The 25917-nt window shown below is 53.3% G+C and overlaps 1 protein-coding gene across 3 annotated transcripts in view; it reads left to right on the forward strand.

The window, feature by feature from the left end:
* The window catches only part of rbms3 (RNA binding motif, single stranded interacting protein), a 68065-nt gene that overhangs the window by 14081 nt on the left and 28067 nt on the right, over positions 1-25917 (forward strand). For 2 of the 3 annotated variants that reach the window (XM_039736235.1, XM_039736236.1), the window contains exons 2-3: positions 15232-15395; positions 20995-21053. In XM_039736235.1, the coding sequence (XP_039592169.1) occupies positions 15232-15395; positions 20995-21053 (223 nt within the window). The remainder of the gene's footprint in view (positions 1-15231; positions 15396-20994; positions 21054-25917) is intronic. The other variant, XM_039736237.1, reaches the window with a different exon arrangement.

Consider the following 25917-nt stretch of genomic DNA (forward strand, 5'->3'; position numbering starts at 1 on the left):
CAGGAACCCACCCTCAGGATGTGGCACCTTTCACGTCATCTGGTGACTGGAGTGTGCCTTTCCTATCTATCTAGCAATCCATTATATAGCGCCTTTTACATCTAACTATCGGCCTTTCTCTGCCTGGCACCCTCTGACTGCTGGGGAAGGCTGCAGCTTCCGTGCCAACTGTTTGGGGTAAAGCAGGTTCACAGAATGGAGGGCACCCTGTTTACGATGTAGCGCCTCTCAAATCCATCGACCCGAACGTCCGTCATGTCAAACCTTTCAGCTCCGTTCATATTGGCCTGTGCGGTGGCCTGCTATTATGGGGTGCCTGTCACATGTGTCTGTCTAATTTATTATATGGCCCATTACACTGGGACACTCTTCTCTCTACCTACCTGCTGCCTACCCCAGTATATAGCGCCTTTCCTCCTTGCCGATGTCACAATTCAACTCAATGTGAAGTGCTGCTCACCCCCCCACCAATCCTGGGGGCTCCCACTAGTGCTGCACAAAAGGCCAGAAGGAGTGCCACATGAACGTGAGTGCCCAGTGGGCTGAGCCCTCTGCCATCTGACAGTCTGGTGGACTGGCAAGTGTGAGTTGGGCAGGGCTCGGAGGGCCTCATGCCGGCTCTCTAGCGGCCCTCGCTCCCCGATCCACTCAACGTGGTGCCCACTTCAAATACCTCAGACAACGAGCACTGTTTGTGCCCGAGCAGAGGTGGGCAGCCACAGCGGTCATGTCAGCCCAAGTGCAGCCCACCACTGTGAGGCACTCAAACCCCCCCGGCCGGTGTGTGTGTGGAGCCCCAAAGAGACGAGAGTCGGCGTCCAGCGACTTGGGGGGGCATCGTGGTCTGATCGGCGACGAACGCCTTGAATGTGCGCTGCGACCGCCCAGACTGGCACTTCATAGCATGAGGTTGGCTCGAGTGGTGACACCCAGTGGAGGCTCAGGTGACTCAAATGGCATTCAAGGAGCCCCCAAAAGTGGCGGAGAGCTGAGGCTTCAAGGCCAGGAAGATCTGAACAACCTGAGTGCAGCCACTAGGTGGCAGCTGGCATTCGGGGGTTACAAATGTGGGCATGAGCTCAAGAAAGGAAAGGCAGCATAATCTTCACTTTGTCACTTCCGGTGGCTTCTGTGCCCATCAGCAGGTGACACCTCCATCGCAGCCCCACCTGTTAACCCTTTGCACAGTGCCAGCTCGGCAGGCAGCATGCTATTGGCTGTCAGGAAAAGGGGCGGGGTCAGCCTGTGCAGAGAGCCGTCATTAAACTTGACATGCCCAGCGATGGCTCGTTGTGTAATGTGACATCCTCGGTCACCAAGCCTGACAACCCCTCCAGCCAGAAGTCCTGAAATGTGCCATCTGCTCGCCCAGGTCAGACACAAACTTACCCACTGAGTATGCCATCCAACTAAACAATCTCATTCGGCAGTTTGAGCACTTGGAGGCAAGACCCCCTCAGAGGGGGGCTGAGGTAGTGGACGGCATCTGCATGAGATCGGGTCTACCAGAAAACAAGATGCCAAAGCTCAGATTGGCACTTCAAGCTGGCTCTGTGATGGTGACAATCGCTCAGAGCCTTGAAGAGCCAATGCGCCTTTGTGTATGCCCGGCCAGTCCAGGAGGCACAATGCCCATCAACTGCTTGTGCCCACCTCACCTTTACTCACAGGCACACTGGGAGCATGGCGGCTGTGGGGGTGGACTTTAGATGCCTGCTTATTCCAAAGGAGGGGCACTCGGGGTCACTTTCACAGTGCCCACCCCCTTTGTAACTTGCAGTCACCAATGCCAGCCCAGACAGACACACTGGTTGGGGTCCACTGAGATGTTGGGTAGCAGGGCAGGCCACTGGGCTGCTTGCTTGGCTTTCTTTGAACCATGAAGGTGACAAGCAGCTGCCCTTTGCCAGCTCGGTGGCACGACTGTCACCACCATGGTCTTCTTCTGCCTTGCCAGTGCCCCCGAAGGCTCCGTGGTGATTGAGCACATGTGCAGACTTTGAGGGTTCAAGGAGAGCCTCGGGTCAGCTGTCCATACAGGTGGGTGACACTCTGCAGGTGACACTGCAGTCACACAGGTCACCAGTGGCTTCAGAACCACAGCAGATGGGGCCGACTCGAAACTGAGTATGGAGGGCAGAGGTGACCAAACAGCGGGCATCTAGACGAGCCTAACGTGTTCAAAACATTGAAAGGGCAGTGGCGGTCAATGACAGCGTGTCACATGACACAGGGGACATGGAGGATCAGGGTCAGGCTAGGAATGGCAAGGAGGACACAAAGAGGCTGAGCAGGTGAAAAGTGACCACAGTGACCAGAGTGACCAGCAGAAGTGACACCCGCGTGTCCAGCTGGCCGTTCGTATTCCTTTACTCCTCTCTGTCTGTGCAGCCATCCGTCTCACCTGTAGCCCCCCTGTGAGGAGGGGGACGCCTGGCGCCATTCTATGCCGTCATTTGCTGCTCGTGTGTGTCACCAGTGTCACCGGTTGGTCATTTCCTCCACTCACGTTGATTTTCTGTACTTTTCAAAGCTGATGCCGCTGCCCAAAGGGCCATCCGAGTCACAAGGGTCCCATCTAATCACTCCTGTCACTTTAAGGAGGCCTCGGCAGCAGGAAGTGCCCGATGGCTCCGTCACCGGCGGCGGTGGCCAGCAGACAGGAAGCTGGGAGAGTCAATTCAGCACATCCTGATGAACGGGAAGCCATCAGTCACCCAAGGCGGCCAGCGGTCAGGGGGCTGGGCAAGCGTAACGAGTGGCAGCGGAGACCACAATTCTCAGAGCTTAGTGCAGCAGGACAGCCTGGCGGGGCTCAGCATGGCGTTGTCTGCCTCTGTGCCAGTCCTGGGGGAAGAGAGTTCAAATGGTCATCACCCAGCGTGAGCCTCCCCTTTGATGAAGCCCCTGGAGTGGGCAGAGGCTGCCCTTGCTGTGATGCCCCTTTGGACTGTCCTGCTCTCCATTTGAAAATCCCACTGCCTGGCATCACATTTCTGACCACACAGAGGTCCTGTGCCCCTTCTGTACACTCAGGCTGCCCCTCCATTGTATGTGTGGAAGTTGAAGGCGCCCTGGACTGCTGCCACTGGGCCACATCCTCGCGTCCAGCTCAGCAGGGGAAATCATCCTGAAAGGCGCTATATAGGCTGAGGCGGCTGGCGTGTCGTGTGCTGGTGGTGGCAGCACACAAGCCATCGTTGGCAGTTCTCCTCCATGTCGGTCCTCTCTTTGAGTGGTGGCACACGGTGGATGGCACCGCCCTTAAAACACTGGCATGTCACAGCATCAAAGCAGATACAGACTGGCAGTGTAGGAAGGCTGGAGAGCTGCTGACGCGGAAAGGCAGGCCACCGGTGGACTGTCCACTGCTTTAGTGCGCAGAGGGAGGCAGAAAAACAAATCAATTATTAAAATGAATTAAGAATAAAAAGAATTCACCGGAAAAAAACCAAAAACTGCAAAGTAAGAGCGTGTGCGCGCTCGCGTGCGTGCGTGCGTGCGTGCGCGTATGGATGCGTGTGTGTGCGCATGTGCGAGACCGTCAGGGTGCAGACGTGTGCAGCTTGGGGCTCCTGTGTGTTGATCGAACTCTCGCTGGTAAGAGGGGACCTAAAACAGACAAAGCACTTATATAGCGCCTTCCAAATATCATCACATGGCACACACGCAAAGTCAACAAAGGTAAAAAGTGCTCTACCAGTTTTCGGACCCCCAGTCCTCGTCACGTCTCTTACCACTGTAGGTTGGATCCCACGTGCCCACTTGGAATGAAGTGCGCCATGTGAGCCCGGTCGACACAGTCGATGTGAAAGGCGCCATATGACAGACAGACGCCGTGCTGGTCATCTTAAAGCACCCACGGAGATCACAATGGGCCGCGCCGTCGCTTCGTTTTTTTATTTCATTTCTGTCTTTCGTTGTGTCGCCGCCCCCATAACTCCGCTCTCGGCCTCCCACTGGTAATTCCGAGTGTTCTCAGGGCCTCCCGCGCCCCCTAGTGGCTGAATGTTCACAGCTCCTCTCATCTCCGTAAGGAAAGGACCCATAAATGTTTCCTCCCTTGCCCTCCACTGAGTCCAGCCTGTAAGATGCCCCGTGAGGTACTCGTGTCACAGACCACGCTGCAGCTGGCAGTGCCCTGAGCTCATGAACGACTTCAGAAGTTCAGGCGTCAGCAGGAATTAAGGATTTGGGTGCCTGCTGGTCCAGTCGGTCGGGGCTTGAAGTGAAGAGCAGCAGAGTTCAAAAATGAAAAATTAAAAATGAAGACGAAGATGACACCCAGGGCTGGCATTGTCCTTGGCACATGCGTGCTAAACTGACCAGACCAATGACACCCAGAAAAGTGACCTGACGATGTCGGACAGCACCTGCCACAAATGTTCTTCACCTGCGATGCCACTCAAACGAAGTGTTGGCAGAGATGCCATGACGGCCCCTGCAGGGCGCCTGTGGCTGATACCTGATCGCCATACCTATGTCTATTATGGATGTCATTTACGGGATGGCCAGCATGTCGTACCTCATTCGGGTGGGCTGCCCCCTAGTGGCGGTCACAGCTGGCGGTCAGTCGGACGAATGGCTAACTTTGCGGAGGTGTCGGAAACTCCCCGGACAGGCGCTATACAAAATCACAATGGCGACTTGTGTGTGAGTTGAAGGAACACAGACGTCCTTCTGGGACACTTCAAGGGGCTTCAAAGGCGCTATACTACATTCATTTACATGCTCGTGGTGGCAGTCTGAGGTCGGGCTGGTGGCTCTGGCGTTGCATCACGGCAGGTGACTCCGGAGAAGAGTAGCTGTTGTTTTATATAGCGCCTTTCACGGGGACCTGCCTCCGTTTTAATAGCAGCGATACATCAAGGGGTCCGTGGCGTCACGAGGATCGGGCAACCGAAATGTCTGGACAGGCGCCGTCAGATGCTCGTGCCTGTTAGGCGCCCGTTACCGAGCGTTCGCTGAACAACCGGGGCCGCCGCCGTTCGCCTCGGGGTCTCCTCTGGGCTAACGCTGTCGTGCCTGCGGCGCCGCACTCGGGGTGGGATTGCGCTGAGTTGCGTGCTGTCGGCGGTGGTCGCGCATTCACTTTCAAAGCAGAGCTGAATCGGACCTGCGCAGGACCTTCACGCCATTTCGAAAGGACTTCACTCCGCGCGCCTGCGCAGTCGGGGGCTCCGAGTCCATGACGGCGCCGAATCGAAGCGCGACTGCTTATCGGGGTCCTGCGTTAAGGGGTCACCTGCGCCTGACAAATGCCTAAAGGCGAGTCCCGATGGACCCTGCCGTGGATCGGGCGCACCGTGCTGCCCGCGTGGGCTTTGTCACCTGGAATGTCACGTCGTGCCATCTGTTCCCATGGAGTCCATTCGACTCTGACTCGTCGATTTTCACGCACGTTGCCTTCCACCCAGCAGCGCTCTCTTCGTCTGAGGGTCTCATTTGGTCTTACTGATGAAGAGACGCTGAAGGTGGTTTAAAAGTCCCGTGAATTTATGGGACAACCCTGCATGAAGTCCCCAGTGTCACCTACCTGCACCTCTAGTGATTCTCGGCCACTGGAGGGGACACGCGGAGCTGTGGCTTCGTCAGATCACCCATTCATTCGCTCACTGGCCTTCCAATCCCATCGTAACTGTGCCAAGTGTGTGGCAGAGGCTATCCTTGGCAAAGATGGCCACGTCAGAGTGGTTGGGGCGCCATGACACTTGGCATCACATTGGCCGAAAGTGCCAGTAACCTGATTAAAGCATTTCGTGTGGTTCAAGGGACAGCCTGCAGAGGGCGCCAGGGGACCCATTTAGAATCACATAACGTGCAGGTCATTGGGACTGGAGAAGAAAACCCAGTGGGCACAGGGAGGGCATGCCAGTGTGACACAGACAGTAAGATTTGAGAACAGGTCCTGTCCCTGTGCCACCCTCTATTCTATTGTATTCTATTCTATTCGAAGCAGATCGGATTGACTGATGCCATCTTTTAGGCTTTGGCTTTTACTAAGATTTACAGCCGAATGCCAAACACGGAGCCTCGCTGGTTATCCGGGTTTGGGTCCCTCGGTCCCATCGAGCTGTCAGTTGGCAGTAGGTGTGGACTCAGTGCGCCAGGTGGCAGGTGTCGGTCAAGAGCACTAAATTAAAGGACTTTGGTGGCCTTCTCTAGTCGGACATGGGCTGAGGTCGAACTTGACCCGTGGCACCGATCGATCAACAGATCAAATCAGACTGACGATGACGTCGACCTCGTTTGGAGAAAGTCGTGCGCTCAGTGAATCAAAGTCAAACCGTGAAGGCGTTAAAGGTCACCGCCACCGGCTTACCGTAAACGTACAGAATCAAATCTGACAAATGGGTCCCATGTGCCCGCCTGCTCATCCGTCCTGCTTGAATTGAGTGCCACTTGGACTGTGGGCAGGCTGACTGGCAGCTCTAAGCTGCTCCCGTGTGTGTTCATTTAACAGACTGCTGCCCCCTACAGGAGGAGTCCTGGCATACACCCCAGAACATGAGAATCAATCATTCCTTTCAATGGCGCCAGCGCCAGATTGTGCCCATCACAGCAGCTCGGCTCGGCTCGGCTCATTAGGGTTTGTCCTTTGAACATTTGAGCTCCTCCAGTCTGTCGCACCTTTAGGGCTCGCTAATGTCGTTATAAAGCGCCTTTGTCTCTCGAATGGCCTTCATGGCTGACGGGCACACGTGGATTTTCTTTCTTTCTTTCTTTCTTTCTTTCTTTCTTTCTTTCTTTCTTTCTTTCTTTCTTTCTTTCTTTCTTTCTTTCCTTTGCCAGCACTCACTGTGTCTTGTGAATGGGGAGCACGGCCGCCACGTTGGAATTCAGCGACTTTCCCCGCCAGCTGTGGCCGCCAATTGGGGGGAGGGCATCCCTGAGCCAAAGCCCCCCCAAATTTTCAGGGTGGGCGCAGGCAGCTCGGCTGCCTGTTTAATTACACGAGCAGAACGGCGCAGAAAATTCAATTTGCCGGCGTCATGGTCTTTGTGCCAGGCTGCTCGGCGGCATTTCTTTTCCGTGAAGACTAATTAGTTTCCCAAAATAATCCGCCGTACGAATCGCTTCACCGTACCAATCGTCTCGTCTGTGCCCGCTCATTTCCCCCGTCGGCGGCTCCCCATCAAGCTCCTTACAGCCCCCCACATGTCAATTCCATTTTGCCTTTCAGTCTCTGAGTTTGGCAGTTTTAACAAATTGGTCACCTCACAGGGTGCCAGGTCCCTTGTAGTCAGGGTACACTTATGTCTGCGTCACCTGTATCTCGTCACACGGTGGCACTCTTGGGAGGGAGCCATCCAACTGGGCACCCAGCAAACAAACTTGGGACCACCACCTTGTAAGATGCTAACTGCTCAGCCACCTGAAGCAAACTCTGTCCACCTGAGGGGCTGGGAGTGGAGGGTCTTCATTCCACAGGGAGCTCGAGCCCCCCAAGCTCAATTGCACAGAGCCCACTCACTCACCACATGCTATTTAGTGTGGGCTAACTGGGCACCTAACGGAGGTCTGAGCGTAATGTGAGGACCAAGAAATGCAATACGGCATATTGGTGTATAAAGGGCACAAGACGGGGGGCTTCAGTAACATGGCAGCTGTCCTAAGCCAGGCCCATTCTGAGCTAACATTGCAAAAAGCAAAGAAATCCAGAGGGGGGTCCACAGACCACCGGGAGAACATGCAAACTCCTCACAGACCAGAATAGGCCTGAGATCTGAACCTGGGGCTCCGGAGCAGCTCAAGACCCCCGAGAAGCCAGAACGACATAAAAATGCCAAATGTCCTTCTGAAGGGTAAAGAAGCACAAAGGCATTTGGTCATCAAAATGTCACAATGGACCCCTCGCCCTGTGGCTCGTCTGCCACATTACGGTGAAAGATTTGCTCCAGTTAAGAAAAGTGACATTTACAGGTGAAGAAATGACCAAAGGTGACACTCCAGACAGAAGGGGGCACACAAGGAGGGGCTCAACTTTGGGACAATCGTCTAGCTACAAATGATCTTATATGGGAGCTGGTATTGTATATAGCGCCTTTCAGATACACGTGACAATGGATAATAGAGCGCCTTTCACTCTATCTATCTATCTATCTATCTATCTATCTATCTATCTATCTATCATATAGTGCCTTTCACTCTATCTATCTATCTATCTATCTATCTATCTATCTATCTATCTATCTATCTATCTATCTATCATATAGCGCCTTTCACATTTATCTATCTGTCTATGTCTGTCCACCTCCTTTACTTGTTCTCCTTCCTGCTGTTCTTCTCTCTTTTTTTGTCCTCTGTGTCCACATCTTTGCTGTCTTTGTGATGCCAGTCCTGATGTGCCCGTTTATAGCGCCTGGGTGGCACTCACCCCTAACAATAAGTGTGGCATGTTTCATAGTGGCTCTGCATGAACACGGGTTCAATCCACCTGCTGAGTGCCCGTCTGCCCATCCTGCTTGTCTGTTGATTGGCAAAGTTGAAGGTTCTGCACAGAACGAGGCGAGCCCCCATCCCAGTGTTAGAAGTCTGCTGCCCACCCGCAGTGGGTCATGTGACTGGCCAGTGACAGCTGTACTCTTCCTGTGTCTCGACGTATCTCTGTCACTGAGCCCACCGTGTGGCCCTGATGTGGATGTTTGCTGTGAGGATTTCTCGTCTGCCGCGGACCTCCAGAGTGACCCTCAATGACTCATGTGACTTGTGAAGAGTCCTGGCCTGACGCTCACTAGGAAGGGCGCTAAATAGAATCAAGCAGTTTGTCTTTACAGTGTGGTTGAGCGAATTTATGTCACATTGGAGGACACAAGTGTCCTATGTCTGTAAGTGGTCTTTGTGCAGGGGGCACTTTACTGAACCCACCACACGGAGTGTCAAGAAAGGCTCCTGATCAGGCATTTTCTCAAAATATGGGCACAATGGTTCTGTGCCAGTATGGGGTCACATACTGGCATTTCTGTAATTCCACATTTGCACGTCTCCTGGTCAATTCTTCCATGCAGACCTGCAACTTCCCGGACCACCTGCTTGCTTAACGGCACCTCCAGTAATTCAAAGGAAGAAAAAGAAAGGAGATCAGTGCCAGGGATGTGTTGGGCACAAGATGTGACACTGTGCCACTGAGGTGGCCCTGCCAGTTGGTGTAGTTGGCAGAGAGCAGGTCTGTGTGGCATAGAGTGATGGATCTGTGGTGTGTGGTTTGAGCTGTGCCAGGTCTGTGCATGTCATGGTCACTTGTCCTTTGTCACCTCAAAGCCATTTGATTTTGAACTTGTGGGGCATTTCGAGGTTGTGAGGCTCTCCCTTCACGGCTGCCACGATTGTGTGGTGCCAGTCTAGTCAGCCTGGGCACCTGCAGCCTATCTGATGGCTTTTTTGTGACGTTAAAGGTGGCTGAACTTGCTCTTTTCACTCGTCACTTGTTAAAGGGGCAGCCACGACTAGTGAGCTCAGTTTGAAAAGTGTGGAATTGTGGGATGGCCACAGCACAAGTGTCACACCAGGTGACACCAACGCACGAGCCCCCCGGTGTTCAAGCCAGTTCCAGCGTCTTGCCATAGCATGCCACCCTTGGCTCAGTCACACAGATGCCGCTTTTGTCAGGGAATCTTTAAAATCCCTGCCAGCTGCCATCTTCAAATGACATCTTTGGCATGTCACCTTGGCGTGAAGCCGCCTCCCTCCATTTGTCAACAGGGCGCGCTGGCATCACTCACTCGTGACAAGCTTGTTTGAGGTGATTTGAAATTGGCACAGCAGCCTGTCAGCGCCGTTGTGACATCCAGCCAGGGTGAGGTGCCAGTCCTTAACCCTGTGGACTAGAAATGAATGTCCAGGTGTGCCAGCATGGGACAGGCGTGTCACTGTTTCTCGGCTCTCCTCACGCTGCCTTTCTGTTGTTAGCCTGGGCTTTTCATGGGGGTCTTAATGGAGCCCCCCCATACTGCTCCTCTGGGTGACCTGTCTGTTTGAGGTGTCCAGGTGTGGCCATCAAGTCCCTCTTTTGATGCCCAGCACAGGGACATCCAGAATGGCTGGTGATGGCTACTTCCTCGGACCTTGTGGCCCACCAAATTTTGAAGGGCAGAGCTTGGAGACCCCCGTCTGTATGCCACATAATATGAAACAGGATTTAAGGTGGAATGGAAAGTTCAAAGAAACAGCTGTCATGGGGGAGACGGCCAGCGCCCCGACTGCTCAGAATGGCCCTTGTCACGTCGTCACCATCCGCTCCCTGGCTGTGTCCCTTTTGTCATTTGTCACATGTCTTCATATTGTCCTGTGTTCCTGGCGCCCGAGGGGAGGAGCCCCTTCTGAAGCCCCGCCTCCAGCCTGTCTATTTGAGCTCCTTCTGGACGTTTTCGGGGTCCCAGGTCTCTTGCTTTCCAGCTCCGCCTCACTTTGCACTTCCTGTGCTTCCGTTTGAAATTTGAAAATAAAAATCTTTAGTAGTAAAGTTTCTGCTTTGGCCCCGCCCATCCAGGTATTTCAGGTCATTTTGAAACTTCTGTGGGCTGCCTGGGGTGAGGCCTCTTCTGGGCAGGCCACTCATCTATGACCCTGAAGGTGTGTGTGGTGGTCCTGTGGGGAAGCCCTCCATGTCTTCTGGTTCTCACCTCCTCTGCTAATTATGGCCTCTAGGGGGTGCTGTGGCACAGTAGTGAAAGTGGGGGCTGGATTAGTTGAGCCGTAATACGCCCATCACATGGCACTATATGCCAGCTGGCAGCACGGCCTTGGCATTGGCTGACTGTCCTCACTCTGCCACTCTGCCCTTGAACATCAGGGCCAGTGGCAGCCAGTGAGCAGCTGAGCTAAGAGTTTACTGAAGTGGTGCCACTGTGGAGCGTAAAGGGGGCACCAACAGGCAGAGGAGCGGGAACAGGAAACAGAAGGTGAAATGAACTGAGCTCAGCCACCCATTCATTTGGCTTCAAGTTCAATGACAGGGACAGTGACAGGGACCCCACAAAAGCATGCGTGCAATGAGACGTTCACAGTCGTCATAGGCGAGTCGTGGCAGAGGTGACAAAGTGCGGGGTCCTGAAGGGCAGGCAAAGACGGACACACCAACAATAGACAGTGTGGGCACCTTTAGCCCCCCGTCACACACCGAATGGCACTCTAGCCCTCCTGGGGGTGTGCTGTGCCCGCTTCTGTCGCCAGCCAAGCTGCTGGGGTGCTGACCAGGGTGCTGAACTCTCCGACTGCTTTCTCTTTCTCTGGCCAGCTGTAAGCTGTGCCAGTGTCGATGTCACCTCCGCCATGTGTGGCCCCCTCATTATGAGACTAAAGCGCCTTGGAGGGGCTTTGAGGGTCTGAGGATTTCGACTTTTGTTTTTCAAGAACCACAAAGAATTTAAAGTCGTCCTAACAACAAATACACTGCAGTTTAGTTTAAGGTGATTAGCAGGAACCTTGGCACCATTGTGCCCAGGTGCCCACAGGGGAAAACATTCTGTAAAGCACACAGGAGGGTGACAGTCGACCAAGCTGGGCCATTGGGGTAAACATGGATGTGAAAGACGATGACGAGGACATCAGTTCAGTGACAAAGTTCAAGCTGCCCTTGGTGTGATGGCACATACCTGTTGAAAGGTCTGTGCCCCTGCCAATGCAAATGCCCCAGAGACATTTAGCTCATCAGCAGCCCACTGAGAGTCACAGGGGAACAGGAAATGATGTGAAGAAGAGCGGCCACCACCAGGGACCCCAAGGAGTGCCAGCGCCGATGCGCCAGCTCAGCATGTAAGCCGATCTGTGACAGACAATCGGATGGGCGGTGAGGTGGCAACACAGCGGGTGACATCAAAAAAATGAAAAGAGTGAGGGGGCAGAGAATTGGCAGCAAAATCAATCAGTCAATCAATAAATACAGACAGACTTGCAGACATCAATCAATCAATCAATCAATGAGAGACGGCTGAACGCGGTGCTCTCACTCCACAGCCATCCTCAGGACGTCCCTTGTTATGTGACACTCACCCTGATTCCTCACCCTGGTTGGGGGGTTGCTGTTCCAAACACTGGCTGGCCACCTCACTGACATTCAATGACACCTGCGGGTGACATCTGTCACGATTGTCCACAGAGACACCTAGCGGGTGGGATGACAGGGGACTTTGTCTCAGAGAGACTGTGGCAGGGGGCACAGCAGCCACTCTGGCAGCCATAGACACGAGTTTGGCTGCCCCTTTGCTCATCCATGGTCCTAACATGCCAACTGTATGCCCCCCCACAGGGCAGAGGTCTGTCTTTTGCTTAAATGGTGCCAGCCCATGGACAATTAACATCTCGAAAATGGACAAGTATGAGATAAGGACGGGCAAAGCAGTGCATCGTCATACCTGTGAAAGGAGACAGATGCCACCAGGTGGCAGTATTTGCCAGTCCAGAATAGCAAAGGGCATTCAGTGCCAGAGCAGGCAGCCTCAGGTTCTATGGATCACCAAGAAATTGGGATTGGAATGTTGACACCACATCATGACACCACCTGGCCAACAGAGGGCAGTCTGTGGTCCCAGTTGAAGAGAAGTGTGCCCACAAGGCCCTTTTGGAAAAATAAAGGATGGCAGGAGGCTGGTAGTTTTCTCTCACTTGCCTGCCAGTTGGCACAGAATGCCAAGTCTGAGTCCAAAACACGATACCAGGGAGGAAGGACAAGCAAAAAAACTGAAGAACAAGGCTCATGAAGTTGTAGTGGCATGAAGATGACCATGATGCCTTGAAGCTCTGCAGCACGCTGGTGTCATTTGTTCTCGGCCCTTACATGTGCCAGCGGGTGCCACAACATCAAACGGTAAATACAATTTCCATCAGAATCACAGTAGAGAACATGCTCCTAAATGCCACATTGCTGGGTCTTTGGCAGTATGCCCGCACCCCAGGAGAACATCTGGCGCCAGCACTTTGGCCTCAGAGGAGTGCCAAGCCTGGGCACCTTCATCTTCTTGTCTACAGATATACTCTCTGAAGCTGATGGCCACAGTTGTTTGTGCCAAGGCATGCCATCACTGGACAGCATTGTGAAGATGGTGAAAGTGAGGGCAGCTGACCCAACAGAACCCGACAATTCCTGACATGCTCAGGTGGCGCCTCTTAATGCAGTTGGCATTGGCCCGGGTGAAGGTGAAGAGCTGAGCAGATTCCATGTGATTCAGTGGACTGGCGCCCCCTAAGGAGAGGGCTGCCAAGTTACAGGCTTTGGTCACCTGTGGCCTTCTGCTGGATGGCAAGTTCAAGAAATGAGTGGACAGACTGATGGGGGGCCAGTTGGTCAACAATCCACAATTCACTGGGAAATTAGTAGGAAGGTTTGAAGAGGAGGGCCATTGAGACTGGCACAGCATGGCATACACTATCTACTGTATATACTCGATAGATAGATAGAGTGAAAGGCGCTATATAACAGAGGTATGGATAGTAAAGTCGATAGGTGGCCCTGGCATCTCTCACGTTGGGTCAGTGCTCCTCTTCTTCTTGTCACTCGCCAGTGTCACAGGGCTATTTTCAGATGCTGCCATCCACTCTGCCCTTCTTGCTCCTTTAGCCTTTGGATTATTTACTTATTGCCCGCTGAGTGTGGCACCCCCTCCAGCTGCAGACTACCAGACTCTCATTGGCTCCTGCAGTGCCACTGTGAACACAAGTTCTCGACTCCAAGACTGGCACCATCAGAGGAGGCCCGCTGTTTCGCTGTCTGAAGTCGTCACTCTAGCGAGTAACAAAGCGTAACCATGACGGTGGCACAACAAGTGAGCGAATGAGTGACAGAAAGCCTGTGGGTTCCCTGCCGGGCCGAGTTTGTGCCTGGCACTCCCTGCTGCTGATTGCATGTCTTAGGTGCCCATTTTCCGCCCCCAGGTGGTCGACGTTTCCGCTTTTTCAGCAGCTCTTCATTTACTGAGGGCATCACGGCCTCATGCTGCACCAATCAACAAACATCCTTACATCTTTGGAGTGTACAGGTGGCACAGCAGGTAGTGCAGCTATCTCCAAGTCCTTGCACTCTAGATGTCACCTTGTAGTGACAAATGGCTGCAGGACATGACAGTTCTGTTCATGTGACTCTTCTGATTTTTGTTGATGCAGCAATGAGGGTAAACGGAGGGGCACAATGAATGGCGAGGCCATCTCTCTCCCCTTCTAACTGGGGTGCCAACTCTGTGTTTGCCTGTCACTGCCCAGGGCCAAGCTGCAGGTCACTTGGTTACCCTTGGAGCGGAGGACACCAGTGAGTGGGTGAGTGTGGGCGCCCCATCCAGGGCTGGTTCCAGTTCTGTATCATGCCCACTGCCTACCTTAGCAGCAGCAGGCGCAAAACAGGATGCATTCCTAGACGGGATGCCAGTCCATCACAGGGCATGGTCACCACACGCCCCCTTTACCCAGACTAATGCAGACTCAAGTATGGCGATGGGGACAACATGACTCCCTTAGGACACTTAAAGAGGAATCATGAAAGATGGAGCATCGGAATGAATCAGCCAGGCGACCAAAGCAGGGGACAACTGGAAAATCGGCATGACAATGAAAACTGCTAGAGAGCAGCTGAGGACGAGCCTGTCATGGCGTCCCACCGTCGAGGAAAGGTGACAACGGAAAAGCAGGAAGCGACTTAGTGACCCCAGAAAGGCGCTATATGTCACAAAGGCAGCACAATCCATGGTGGTCTTTGTGTCCTGCCGGTGTGGTCAACGCGTGAGATCACAGAGGGGGCTTTGACTTGACAACGCACTCCAAAAAAGACGAGGACCCTTATCTGAGACCCTTCACTTCTCTGCCTTTCCTTTGCTAATGAAGACCCTCAGGGCTGTGACCTCCTTTGCGGTGCCATGGGTGAGGGGGCAGACCACATCAGATTAAAGCTATCAGGTGGCACCATTGTGGAGTTCAAAATGACAACATGTACAATGGCAAACCAAAGAGCCAATCTAAGCGGGCTATCGTAAGGCGGCTCTTCTTGTGCTGGCACTGCCAACGCTGCCCCCTGCAGCCTGGGCTTCTGCTTCTTTTCGCTGCTCCTTATCTTGAAGTCCCTTCTGTCGTCTGTCACGTGTGTTTATATTTGTGCTTTACTGAGTGTGCGCGTGCGTGAGGCCTGCGGGGCGCTATGTAAGTGTCACCTTCCGTGAATTGCATTGTTGGTGACTGGCACCCCATGGCCTCAGGCTCCCCTCTCATCTCCTTCCTCTTTGTAACGCGTCTCCTTGCCTTCCCTTGCAGCAGTCCTATGCCCTGACTCCTCATCCCATGGCGCCCCCCAGCCCGAGCACCAACAGCAGCAGCAACAGCAGCAGCAGCAGTGAGCAGCTGAGCAAAACCAACCTGTACATCCGAGGCCTCCCACCGGGCACCACCGACCAGGACCTCATCAAGCTCTGCCAACCGTAAGTCTGCCGCCGTCTCTGATGAGGGGGAGCCGATTGGGGCATTTAGCTTTACAGCTTCCGCTCAGCTCTGGGTGACAACATCACACGTTTGGGACCCTCGGGTGAGCCCTTCACCTGTCACGGCTCACCTTCTGCTCCCCCCAGGCAGCCTGCAGTTCCAGTGTTCCCCAGTAAACACCAGTGATGTCACCTAGCGACCTATCGGCTGAGGGGGAGGAGCTTCACAAGTGACGCGGTAGTGGGGGTTGTGAGTTCATTTAGGTACAATGGTGACATCGCTCTGCTGCCCCTTTGAGCGCCCCTTCTCTTGGTGGCAGTCATGTTGTGTACCGGTTGCTGGGCTGGTTACCTTGACAACTGAATGCAGTGGCATGGGGTGGCGTTCTTGGACAGACCCTCGTTGCATTGGCTTGTGTTTTGTTTTAATTAAGGGTGGTCTTCAGCCAGCCCAGCTGCTCTCCTCTCGACTTTGCCAGCCTGGCTTGGTCATTTTTGTAATTTGGACACAGAGGAGGCCTCGCCAGCCTGTCAGATGACTTCTTTGCCTCTCTATATGACCTACCATCTGACTGGCATACTTGCTGTGCCCGGCCTGCTGTGACTGCCACATCGCTCTCCGTGGTCCTGAAGCCACGCTGCTCAGGCTGCTCTCCGCCGGACCTTCTCTAGTGCTGCTCTATCTGTTTTTGTGACATGGAGACCAAGACGGACCCCCGGACTCCAGGCGAGGCCCCACCAGTGTGTCATATAATTGAAGGTAGACTTCAGCGGGGCTATATTAACTGAATTATGTTCGTATAGCGCCCTTCACTGAGCGCTGACCTTCCACATGATCCATCACATGACACGCACACACATCAGGACACGTGGTCAGTTTCTAGCTAATTAGCATAAGTGGACCCAACCCAGCAATGAATGACAGCCGAGCTCCGACCCCCCTCCCCCCGATGGTCAGTTAACTCGAATGCAGCATTTGAGGGGTCCGCTGAGCTCCTGGTCAGTTCTGTCCACTCTGATGCTCGGGTCGTCCTCCTACCACCTGGGGTCTTGTCACTGAGGTCAGAAGATGGATGACCAGAGAGGACCAAGTAAATGGAGGCTCTAAAGCCAGGAAGGAAAGTGTTTAGGGTGCCATTCTGGGGGTCTTGGTGATGAGTCCAGATGTTCAGGTTCTCATGGAATCTCAAGGCATCCTTCACTCGGTACCCTTTGGCATACACGCCACCATTCTTTTGTGATTAGTGGCCCCACCTGGTCAGTAGACTGAATTGGGGGCCTCATCTGTGCTCTCTAATGCCCCTCAGGTGGGCAGGGTCAGTGCCAGCAGTGGGTTGGCTCTGGCAAATCTCATTTTGTATCAGTTGTTGAAATCAGATCAGGAATGGACGTGGAGTCCTGGCATAGCACTGGAAACTCGACGGGCACCCACCATTTCACTGGCACCACGCCGGGCATCTCCATACATCACTGGCACCAGCTGAAGACTGCAGGCTCAGGCTTTCAACTCCACTCGAACCCTGAACCAAAGGGTGCCAACGAGACAGATGGCGACTGCGTGAGTCCATCGCCAAGAGACCCGTCAGTGGGTGATTTTGGGATCATAGGACAAGCCTCAGAGGGGCACCCGTCAGGTCTGTCTGAATCTATCGAGCATATAGTGCCTTTCCTATCTGCCTATTCAGTTTATGAGGGCACACCAAAGCAGTGCCACTGCCAGCCTCCCCTGCTGCCCCTCTTTTGTCCTCAACTTGTGGTCATGTCCTTACTTTTTGGCTGTCAGAGTGAGCGCTATGTAAGGACAGTGTGACCTCCAGAGTGACCGTCCAGCTGGCACCCCATTGAGGCCTGTTGCTGAACAATGGAGTTGAGGTCAAAGAACCAGCCTGTTAAGTTAAGGTACGCAGCTGGCACAGTACCAGTGACCAGAGGACCCCAGAGAGAGGTGTGCAGGGCACTGGCCAAATGACAGCAGGGCATGAGGCTGGGTTGTGACCCAGACTGGTATGGCTCTGTAAACCAGCCTGGCTGGTGTTGGCACGCACGTTGGAGTCCCTAATGTCACCTCAGCACACCTGCTAGCTTCTCTGAATTGAGTCCGTCTCACACGTGTGGTTTTTGAACCCCCAGCTTGATTGTTTACCTCCTCTGTGACCCCACCTTAACAGACATCCCATAATAATCACGCAGGGCAGGATGGGGGGCACCCTAAAGCCCTTGGCCGTTGACACCCGTATTTCTACTGGGGGCGGTCAGAGTGGCACTGCAGGGCGGACCCCTGCACTTTAAGACTGATTTAAAACTGACCCTAGCAGCCTAAGTGAAAGGCACTATATAACGATACACACGAGATAGTGAGAAATGGGAAAGGCGCTCCATCACAGATGGGTGATTTTAAAGGCACTATATACAGTAATAGGTGGAGAAATATGAAGGGCACCATATAATAGCAAGCAGGGGGATTGGAAAGGCGCTATATTACATTAATGGAGGGGAAGGAAGTTTCTTAACACCATCAGGCCGTCTCTTCATCAGCTCAGTGGTGCCCTCTGCTGGCCACCCTCCTGTCAGTCTGAACACTTGGCTCATCGATTAAACGATTCATTGATGAGCTGAGAAAAGGCAGCAGACACCAAGAGGCTGTGCCAATGACAGCCTGCCAGGGAACACAGCAGGATGGCACAAGACCCCTGAATGAAGAACCTTTTTTAGTTCTCGTTTATTTTCCATGGCGTGTGGAGCTCTGAGCTAACCGTGTCATCTGAAGCTCATGGAGGGCATCACCTGCCCCAGCAACAGCGGGTCTTGAGGTTGCCAGTCCATGGACGACACTTGCACCTCATTTCACCCAAACAACACTTGGGTCAGATTGGCCCAAACACCGCTGGGTGGCACTGCCACCTCCGTGCCCTCTTTACTGTGAATGTGAATTAAGCAGACATGAAGGAGCTCAAATTGCCAAGTGCTGTGATTTGGAAAGTGTGGAATGCTGATGTGCCATCCTCACCACCTGGGCCTCATCTGGCCTGCCAGCTCAGGGCAATTATGGCCTTGTTAATTTATCAAATGTGTTGACGATGGCAGTGAGACTTCATTCTGGCACAACACGCCAAACACAGTCTGATGGAGCCCTCAGAGTCTGTCTGGGTGTCAGCTGGCATCATGCAGAGTGTCACCGAGTGCCAGTCTGCCAAGGTCGCTTTTCGTGGCAGGAAGACTGCATCAGCATGGCGACTGGGTGGGTTTGCAATGCTCTTCTAACCCACCTGTCCAACTCAAAGCCCAGGAGGACACACAGGCCTGGTTCTATACTTCATATAGCGCCTTTCAGTTTTATAACCTACCACCTTGCACCCCAGTCGTCCCTGCAGTGTGACAGAAGGTCTGCCAATTATAGAGAGCAATTCCATTGTTACGTCCTAAAGGTCTACCACAATATAGCGCCTTTCATCTGTCGAGCTTTGATATAGTGCCTTTCACATCTCTCTGCCTCTTATGCAGGGACAGGCTTGGTGGCTCAGAGGTCAGCCCTGCAGCTGCATAGCTCGGGTTCTTACTGCCCGTGTGGACTTTGTGTGTTCTCGCCGTGTGCCACTTCTGTTTCCCAGCTCTGTGCCATGTCATTTTTTTTTTGCATCCATTCTGTCGAGTCGCCTTGTCCTCCTCACTCTGTACATATCACTTTGATTAACGACTGTCAATTTGCCCTTCCATGTGCCCCCCTCAGTGGTCTTTGCCCACTCTTCATTGCATTTGCCACAGAGACCCAGATGCCACAGTGAAGACCCCCTTCTCTTTTCTCTTCACGTCCATCTCGCTGGCGGCTCCTGTGGTATCAAAGCATAGAAAGTGAAGTACAGAGAAGGCACATTGGTGCCCAGAGATGTCTGGAGTGGTGAATTAGGGTGACACTAAAGGATCATCATCATCATCATCATCCATCTGGCACACCAGGCCTATTCAGAGTGACTAACGTAAACCACAGGGTCACATCTTGGATGATAACATGTGAAGAGGCTGGCAGGGGGTGAGGACAGAGGACAGCCCCGCATGAGACCACCAGAGGTGACAGCACCCCCCAATGGCAAGGCAGAGCAATTGGACAGGGTAGTGTGGGCATGCAGTGGCCACAAGAGGGCAGCAAAGTCTGTGAGTATGTTGGGTGCAATGCCATGGGGGTGAGGGAGATAGAAAGAGAGATGAGAGTACTGAGCCCCCACAACATGACCCAATTGGGACAAGGAGGGCACAGCTGCAGGTACTGCAAGGATTGGCACAATGTCTGTTAGTCCGCAGCCCATCCTCTAGGGGGCAGCAGGGGGGCCATTGGAGGTGCTAACTCTGAGATGTGGGTCACATGTGTAAAGGAGTGACCCTGGATGTGACCCTTTAGCCATAGCACAGGTTGGTGGCACAAGCAGATGGTCCCCCCGTGCCAGGCAGACAGGGGTTCCAGCAGGGCCGTTCCCCTTTTTGTGCTCCTCACCATCCTTCCATCTGACTTTGCAATTTGGCTCTGAATTGCCAGTTCTGGGCACCATCTTGAGGGGCTGGACAGGCTTCCAGCATGTGTGGCACGTGACGTCCTTACCAGACTGTCAGAGGGTCAATGCCATGCATTTCCTTGACTGATCCCACAGTGGGCAGTCAGCACACCCCCCACTCCGAGATCCATGTACCAGTGGTCTTGTGCCTAAAGCTGGGCTGCCCCTCCTCACCCTGACCCAGAAATGCCACCAAGCAAAGTGCTGGCAGTGAAACTACAAGAATGTCCAGAGGCTGAGGCTCAAGGAGAAAATCGGAGAAAATCTCCTGGAAACCAAAGGTAATGAGGGCAGCGTGGCAGCGCCCCCCAGAGGATGGGCCTGTGGTTCAAACTGTGGGCAGTGGGCAGCGCTCTTGGCCAGGCCCCTCCCACTCCCACCCCTTAAAGTGAGGACCAGAAGGTGAAGAACGGCAGAGAAAAGCCCATCACAAAAACACGATCCTCTGGAATCTCGAATGGCCGCTTCTTCTGCCTTAGTGACTTGGTGACAGCCACACCACAAAACGGTGGCATCGAGAAAAGGTGAAAACGTTATTGAGTTGAATGAACAAAAGATGAATTCAAGAGGCCACCACAAGCATGGAGCTCCTCAAACGAGACACAAGGTGACCACCAGGGGCACAGCCTTGTCCCCCAGACCCAGAGTCGTCTCTGCCAGCTTGTGCCCGTCTCCACTCCTCTTCGACTCCCTCTGGTTTCTGTGTCCTGGCTTGGCATTCTCCAGCTTTCTTACCTCATCCATCTTGTCATCCTGCTCTCCAGCCACTCACTGCTTTGGTGTCTCCGTGGCACTGGTGGTCCTCTGTGTCTTCTCCCACCCCTCGTCTTTTTCCAGACTTTCTGCTCCTCCAGAGCTCTCATCTCCTCCATCTAAGCTATGATCCAAGTCGGACCCCCCAGGTCCCTGACCTCTTCCTGACCACCTGGCTTTACTTCAAACGCCCGGCACGTCTCTCTGCTGCGTGACCCAGTGGGGGATGAGGGTGGGCAGGCCTGGGGGTCCAACTTGGATTCTCTCTCATCTGTCTTCTTTCTCTTCTTTTTGCTTTTCAGATACGGAAAAATCGTTTCAACGAAGGCGATTCTGGACAAAAACACGAATCAGTGCAAAGGTACGTGGTGGGCTTCGAAAGACGGGGGGGGTGTGTGAGGATCTCAGTGTGGGTGGGCTTCGGCTGTATGGAAATGGTGCCTTGGGCACGGGGTGGAAAAAGAGGAAAAGTTCAAACAAAATCAGTTTAGCATCCGGGTGAAAGGCGCTATATGAGTTTGTGAGAAGTGGGGTGCGACCTCCGTGTAAGAAAGAAAGAAAGAAAGAAAGAAAGAAAGAAAGAAAGAAAGAAAGAAAGAAAATGCGCATCTGAAGTTTAGAATGGCCGTGAAAGGCGCTATATCAACAGCATATCAACGCCACGGGGCTCACCTTTAAAAAGCACAGCGTGGCGTTCAATTTCAAAAACGTTTAATGGTTCACATCATGAAAATGTATTTAGTGAAACTGTGAAAGGCGCTATATAAACATCCACCCATCCATTTTCCAACCCGCTATATCCTAACTACAGGGTCACGGGGGTCTGCTGAAGCCAATCCCAGCTAGCACAGGGCGCAAGGCAGGAAACAAACCCCAGGCAGGGTGCCAGCCCACCGCAGGCTATATAAACAGAGCACATTCACTTATTCACCTGTGGCACCAGTTCAATGAAAGGCGCTATAGAAGGAAAGAGCGCAGGGTGAGAAGATGGCTCAGCAGTTGGCACTGCTGCCCCCCTCGTCTCCATGTGCACTCTGCATGTTCTCCCAGAGACTTGAAGGTCCAGTTCACTGACCCTTTGTGAGTGAATCGACCCCACTCTGGACTGGCGCCCCCTCCAGGTTGTTCTTGCCAGGGCAGGCGCCAGCCCCCTGTGGCCCTGACTTGATGGAAGCAGGTTTGTGACGTTCTGTCCGTTGGTGTCAAGAATAGGCTGCATGTCGTGTCCCACGTGTAGACCCTGTGTTGATTATTCAAGGACACTCAGAAGTGACAGCGCTGACGGTGTGGTGGGACATCTCGGTGACAGAGAGGTCTGAAGAGCCTCGCTGACTCACTCTGTCACTCACTCATTCATTCAACTCTGTCACTTGGTCACTCAGTCACTCGATCACTTGGTCATTTGGATTCTCGTTCCTTTGCTCTTTTTGACATGTCGGGATGTGGAATTCCAAAGCACCTTTTCCTTCCTTCCTTCCCACATGTCTGTGGACACTAAGTGACTTGCGCTGTCACCTGCCATGTCGCAGGACTGCCCACTCCAATGCCCATAAAGCGCTCATCTGTCTGTCTGGGGGGGGCCTGTTTGTCACACAGTGCACACTACACTGTAGAGACACTCCCACACAGTTGACAACGAGTGACATTCGGGGTGTAGGAGGAGCTTCTCTGTGTGACCAGTAAGTGTCTGATGGGGGTGTGGTCAATCAAGAGCAGATCTCGTTTCCCACAGGAGGGCGGCACCCCTCCCTGTTGCCAAGGTAACCAGGTCCCCTTTGTCTCTCTCTCTCTCTCTCTCACTCTTTCTCTCACACACTCACACGGAGATCATAGAGAGGGTTGATTACAGGGACTCAGGGGGTCTCAGGGCCTCAGACGTGTGACCTGTTGAGTGCTCAGCTCCCAGTCCCACCCTGAGGTCAGCAGGTGTGTCCAGGGGCAGATCTGAGGACCCCCAAAGCTCACACTGACAGCCAGTTTCACGTTAGGAGACGCAGCTGGGAGGCCTGAAAAACAAACCAAAACAAAGAAACGAATTGTCTGCGTGTGAGCCGTCAAATAAAGGGGGCTTAGGAGCCCCTCCTGGCCTGCCCGACACTATCTGATGGGCCGCATTCAGCAGTGACTAATGGCGTCTCACGGCGCACTTTCCACACCTCACGCCAGAGGAATGCCGACCTAGGCGAGTGCCAAAGCACCCTGAGCTGCTGCCACTCATTTCTCATCTTAGGGGGGCTTTGCTTTCAGCCATGACAAAGGTCCAGTGTGATGGAGAGCTGGGTGCCAGTCCACTGGAGGGCACACTCACCCACACAGAACCAGTTTGGCATCTCCCTGTGGAGTGAAACCTAGAAAAAGAGCAATTTACTGAAGAAATGACTAATCCAAATGCCAGTCAATAAGGCGGGCACTGAGATGAGCCCTCACAGAGCACTTGATGCCCAAAGGGGTCCTGATGGCGACAAATGGAAGGCTTGGAGAGAAACGCAACTGTCTGGATATGTTACCTGGAGAGAGTCCACAGGCAACCAAAATCCCAGCCTGGGGGTCCGAGGAGTATTGCGGACTGTGTGGGAGGCGCAGATCTGCGGAAGACTGCAGCATGGAAGACCTCCGTGACTCTCCAGACATGACTCCTAAACTACACGTCATCCTAATGCTGCCCACCAGCTGGGGGACAGAGGGGTCCTGGTGACAAAGAACTGGATGGCGACTCTGGCTGAACTCCAGACCACCTTTGTGGTGATGGGAGAAACTTCCAGAAGGACAGTCATCACTCTGGGCGTCTTCTTGGCAAAGTCCACTTGGAGTTTACAAAAAGGCACCTGACGGACACTCAGACTGCGAGACACGAGACCCCCTGCTCTGATGACACCAAGATGAGCATCATGTCTGCAGGGGGCCACTCAGCGCTCGTCACTGCGCAGTGCCAGTCTAACAGCGGGACGTGGTGGTGCCAGCATCGGAGACTTAAGGAGAAACTGAATGGAGCAAAGTCTGGTGACGTCCACCCTGTGGACTTCCTCAGAGCCCCCTGGACCTCAGGCTGGGCCAAACGTACGTAAAGCAAAGACCACGATGTCCTTGAGTGGTCCAGCCAGGCCCAGACCTATTGCCACATGAAAACAGCTGTCCACTGAGGGTCTCCGTCCACCCTGACAGGATCTGCAGAGAGGAAGGGCAGAAGGGACAGGGTCTTAATCAAACAGTCCAGGGGTCCCGAGCGTCATTGTCCCACCCGTGCTCTGGGCATTTTGCAGGCTTTTCTATTTTGGAATCTACTTTGGGGGGTTTGTCCCCTTTTTGGTGACACGGGAATGGCATCACATGACCACAGCTGTGACACCCGTGACACAGGAGACACTGTGCTATAAATGTGGCAGCGGCGGTGGCAGAGATTCCACGTACTGTCATCCCTTTTTTTTTGCTTTCCTGGTGGGTTTCTGGGACTTCTTGTCAGCCATTCATGGAGTTTCCGAGGTCGAGGAATCCCACTGAATTCTGTCGATTCCTGATGAACTTGTACATCTTTAGTGTCCCTGTTGAATATTGATGGGCAGTGCCGTTTTGGTGACGTTCATGCTGGCCGCTGACACGGTGGCCCCCCAGAGTCCTTCACCTGCTCACGTGACATCACTGGGGTGTCACTTTGTCCGCCATCTTTCTATAACCTGAATGTGCTGCTTGCCGCTGTTTTTCGTTCTTACGGCTCTGATTCTTGTCTCTCACTTATGGCTCGGTGACAGAGCGGTTAGTCTCCATGGTAACGACCCTGGTGTGTCCCCAGTTTGTCCCCATTTCAGCAAAGCAGGGCACTTTTACTTGAAGTTGCTTTGCCTGCTCGGAGTTTCGTTCTCTTTTATGTTTTTGACGTCATCCTTCTTGGTTTTTTTTTTTTTTGCCCCGTTGCCTTGGCATTGCCTTGGCATTGTCTTAGTGGCCCCATTCAGTGGTCTTTCTGTTATGGTTGCCTTCGTTTTCATTTGTCTCTTCATCTCCTGGTCCTTTTCACTCTCAGCAATCTTCAGCGATGAAGTCTCATTCTCTAGAGGACAGCAGGTGGCAATTCAGGACCATGGAGAGCAAACAATGAGGCGGGCTGAATGAACCTGAAGCTGGCAGACACCATGAAGAAGGCTAGTAGGGTTAGGGTTAGGTCATATAGCGCCTTGACACGTGGAGTACAAGTCAAAGGAGGCCATTCTTAGGTTCTCAGATGCACTGGCGAGGACCCACCGGGATGTCTGTGGCCAGTTCTGGTCTCCATATTCCAAAAAAAAAAAAGGACAAAAAGGCACAAGGAAAAATCCTGAGGGGAGCCGCCAGGCTGATTGAGGACCATGGAGAGCAAAGCGAATGATGACTAGGAGGTGACCTTGAGGTGACTAGGAGGTGACATATGATGTGACTTCAAGGTGACCAGGAGGTGACCACAAGGTGACATATGAGGTGACTAGGAGGGGACCACGAGGTGACATATGAGGTGACTATGAGGTGACCACGAGGTAAGCCATGAGGTGACTAGGAGTTGACTACAATGTGACCAGGAGGTGACCACGAGGTGACTAGGTGGTGACAACGAAGTGACATATGAGGCAACCACGAGGTGACATATGAGGCGACCACGAGGTGACATATGAGGTGACATGTGAGGCGACCAGGAGGAGACCACGAGGTGATATATGAGGCAACCATGAGGTGACCACGAGGTGACATATGAGGTGACTAGGAGGTGACTTCAAGGTGACCAGGAGGTGACCACGAGGTGACATATGAGGTGACCACGAGGCGACCACGAGGTGACATATGAGGTGACTAGGAGGTGACTTCAAGGTGACTAGGAGGAGACCACGAGGTGATATATGAGGTGACTAGGTGGTGACCACGACACGTTTCAAATTATGAAGGGAATTTGTGGAGCGAGTCAGAGGTGTCCCTTTAAGGGAGTACAGGGGGCGCTAGAGAGGAGCTGGTTGAAGGGCACAAACACACAGAAGACGTGTCCAAGGAGTGTGGTGGTCAGGAGGGCTGTGGGGACCTCCAGAGTCAGTTGGGTTGACAGGAATGGGGAGCTTGTGGGGCCAAGTGGCCTGTCCTCACTGACCAGGCTCAGCCATAGAAGTAAAGCTCGGCTGAGGGGCTTCATCATTCATCCTGGCAGAGCCAGCTGAGGCTGGTGTGCTGATGTGGATAAGCCAAGATGGCGAAGTGGCACCAACATGCCA

This window comes from Polypterus senegalus, chromosome 15, assembly GCF_016835505.1.
Source record: "Polypterus senegalus isolate Bchr_013 chromosome 15, ASM1683550v1, whole genome shotgun sequence".
In the NCBI taxonomy this organism is placed as follows: domain Eukaryota; kingdom Metazoa; phylum Chordata; class Cladistia; order Polypteriformes; family Polypteridae; genus Polypterus; species Polypterus senegalus.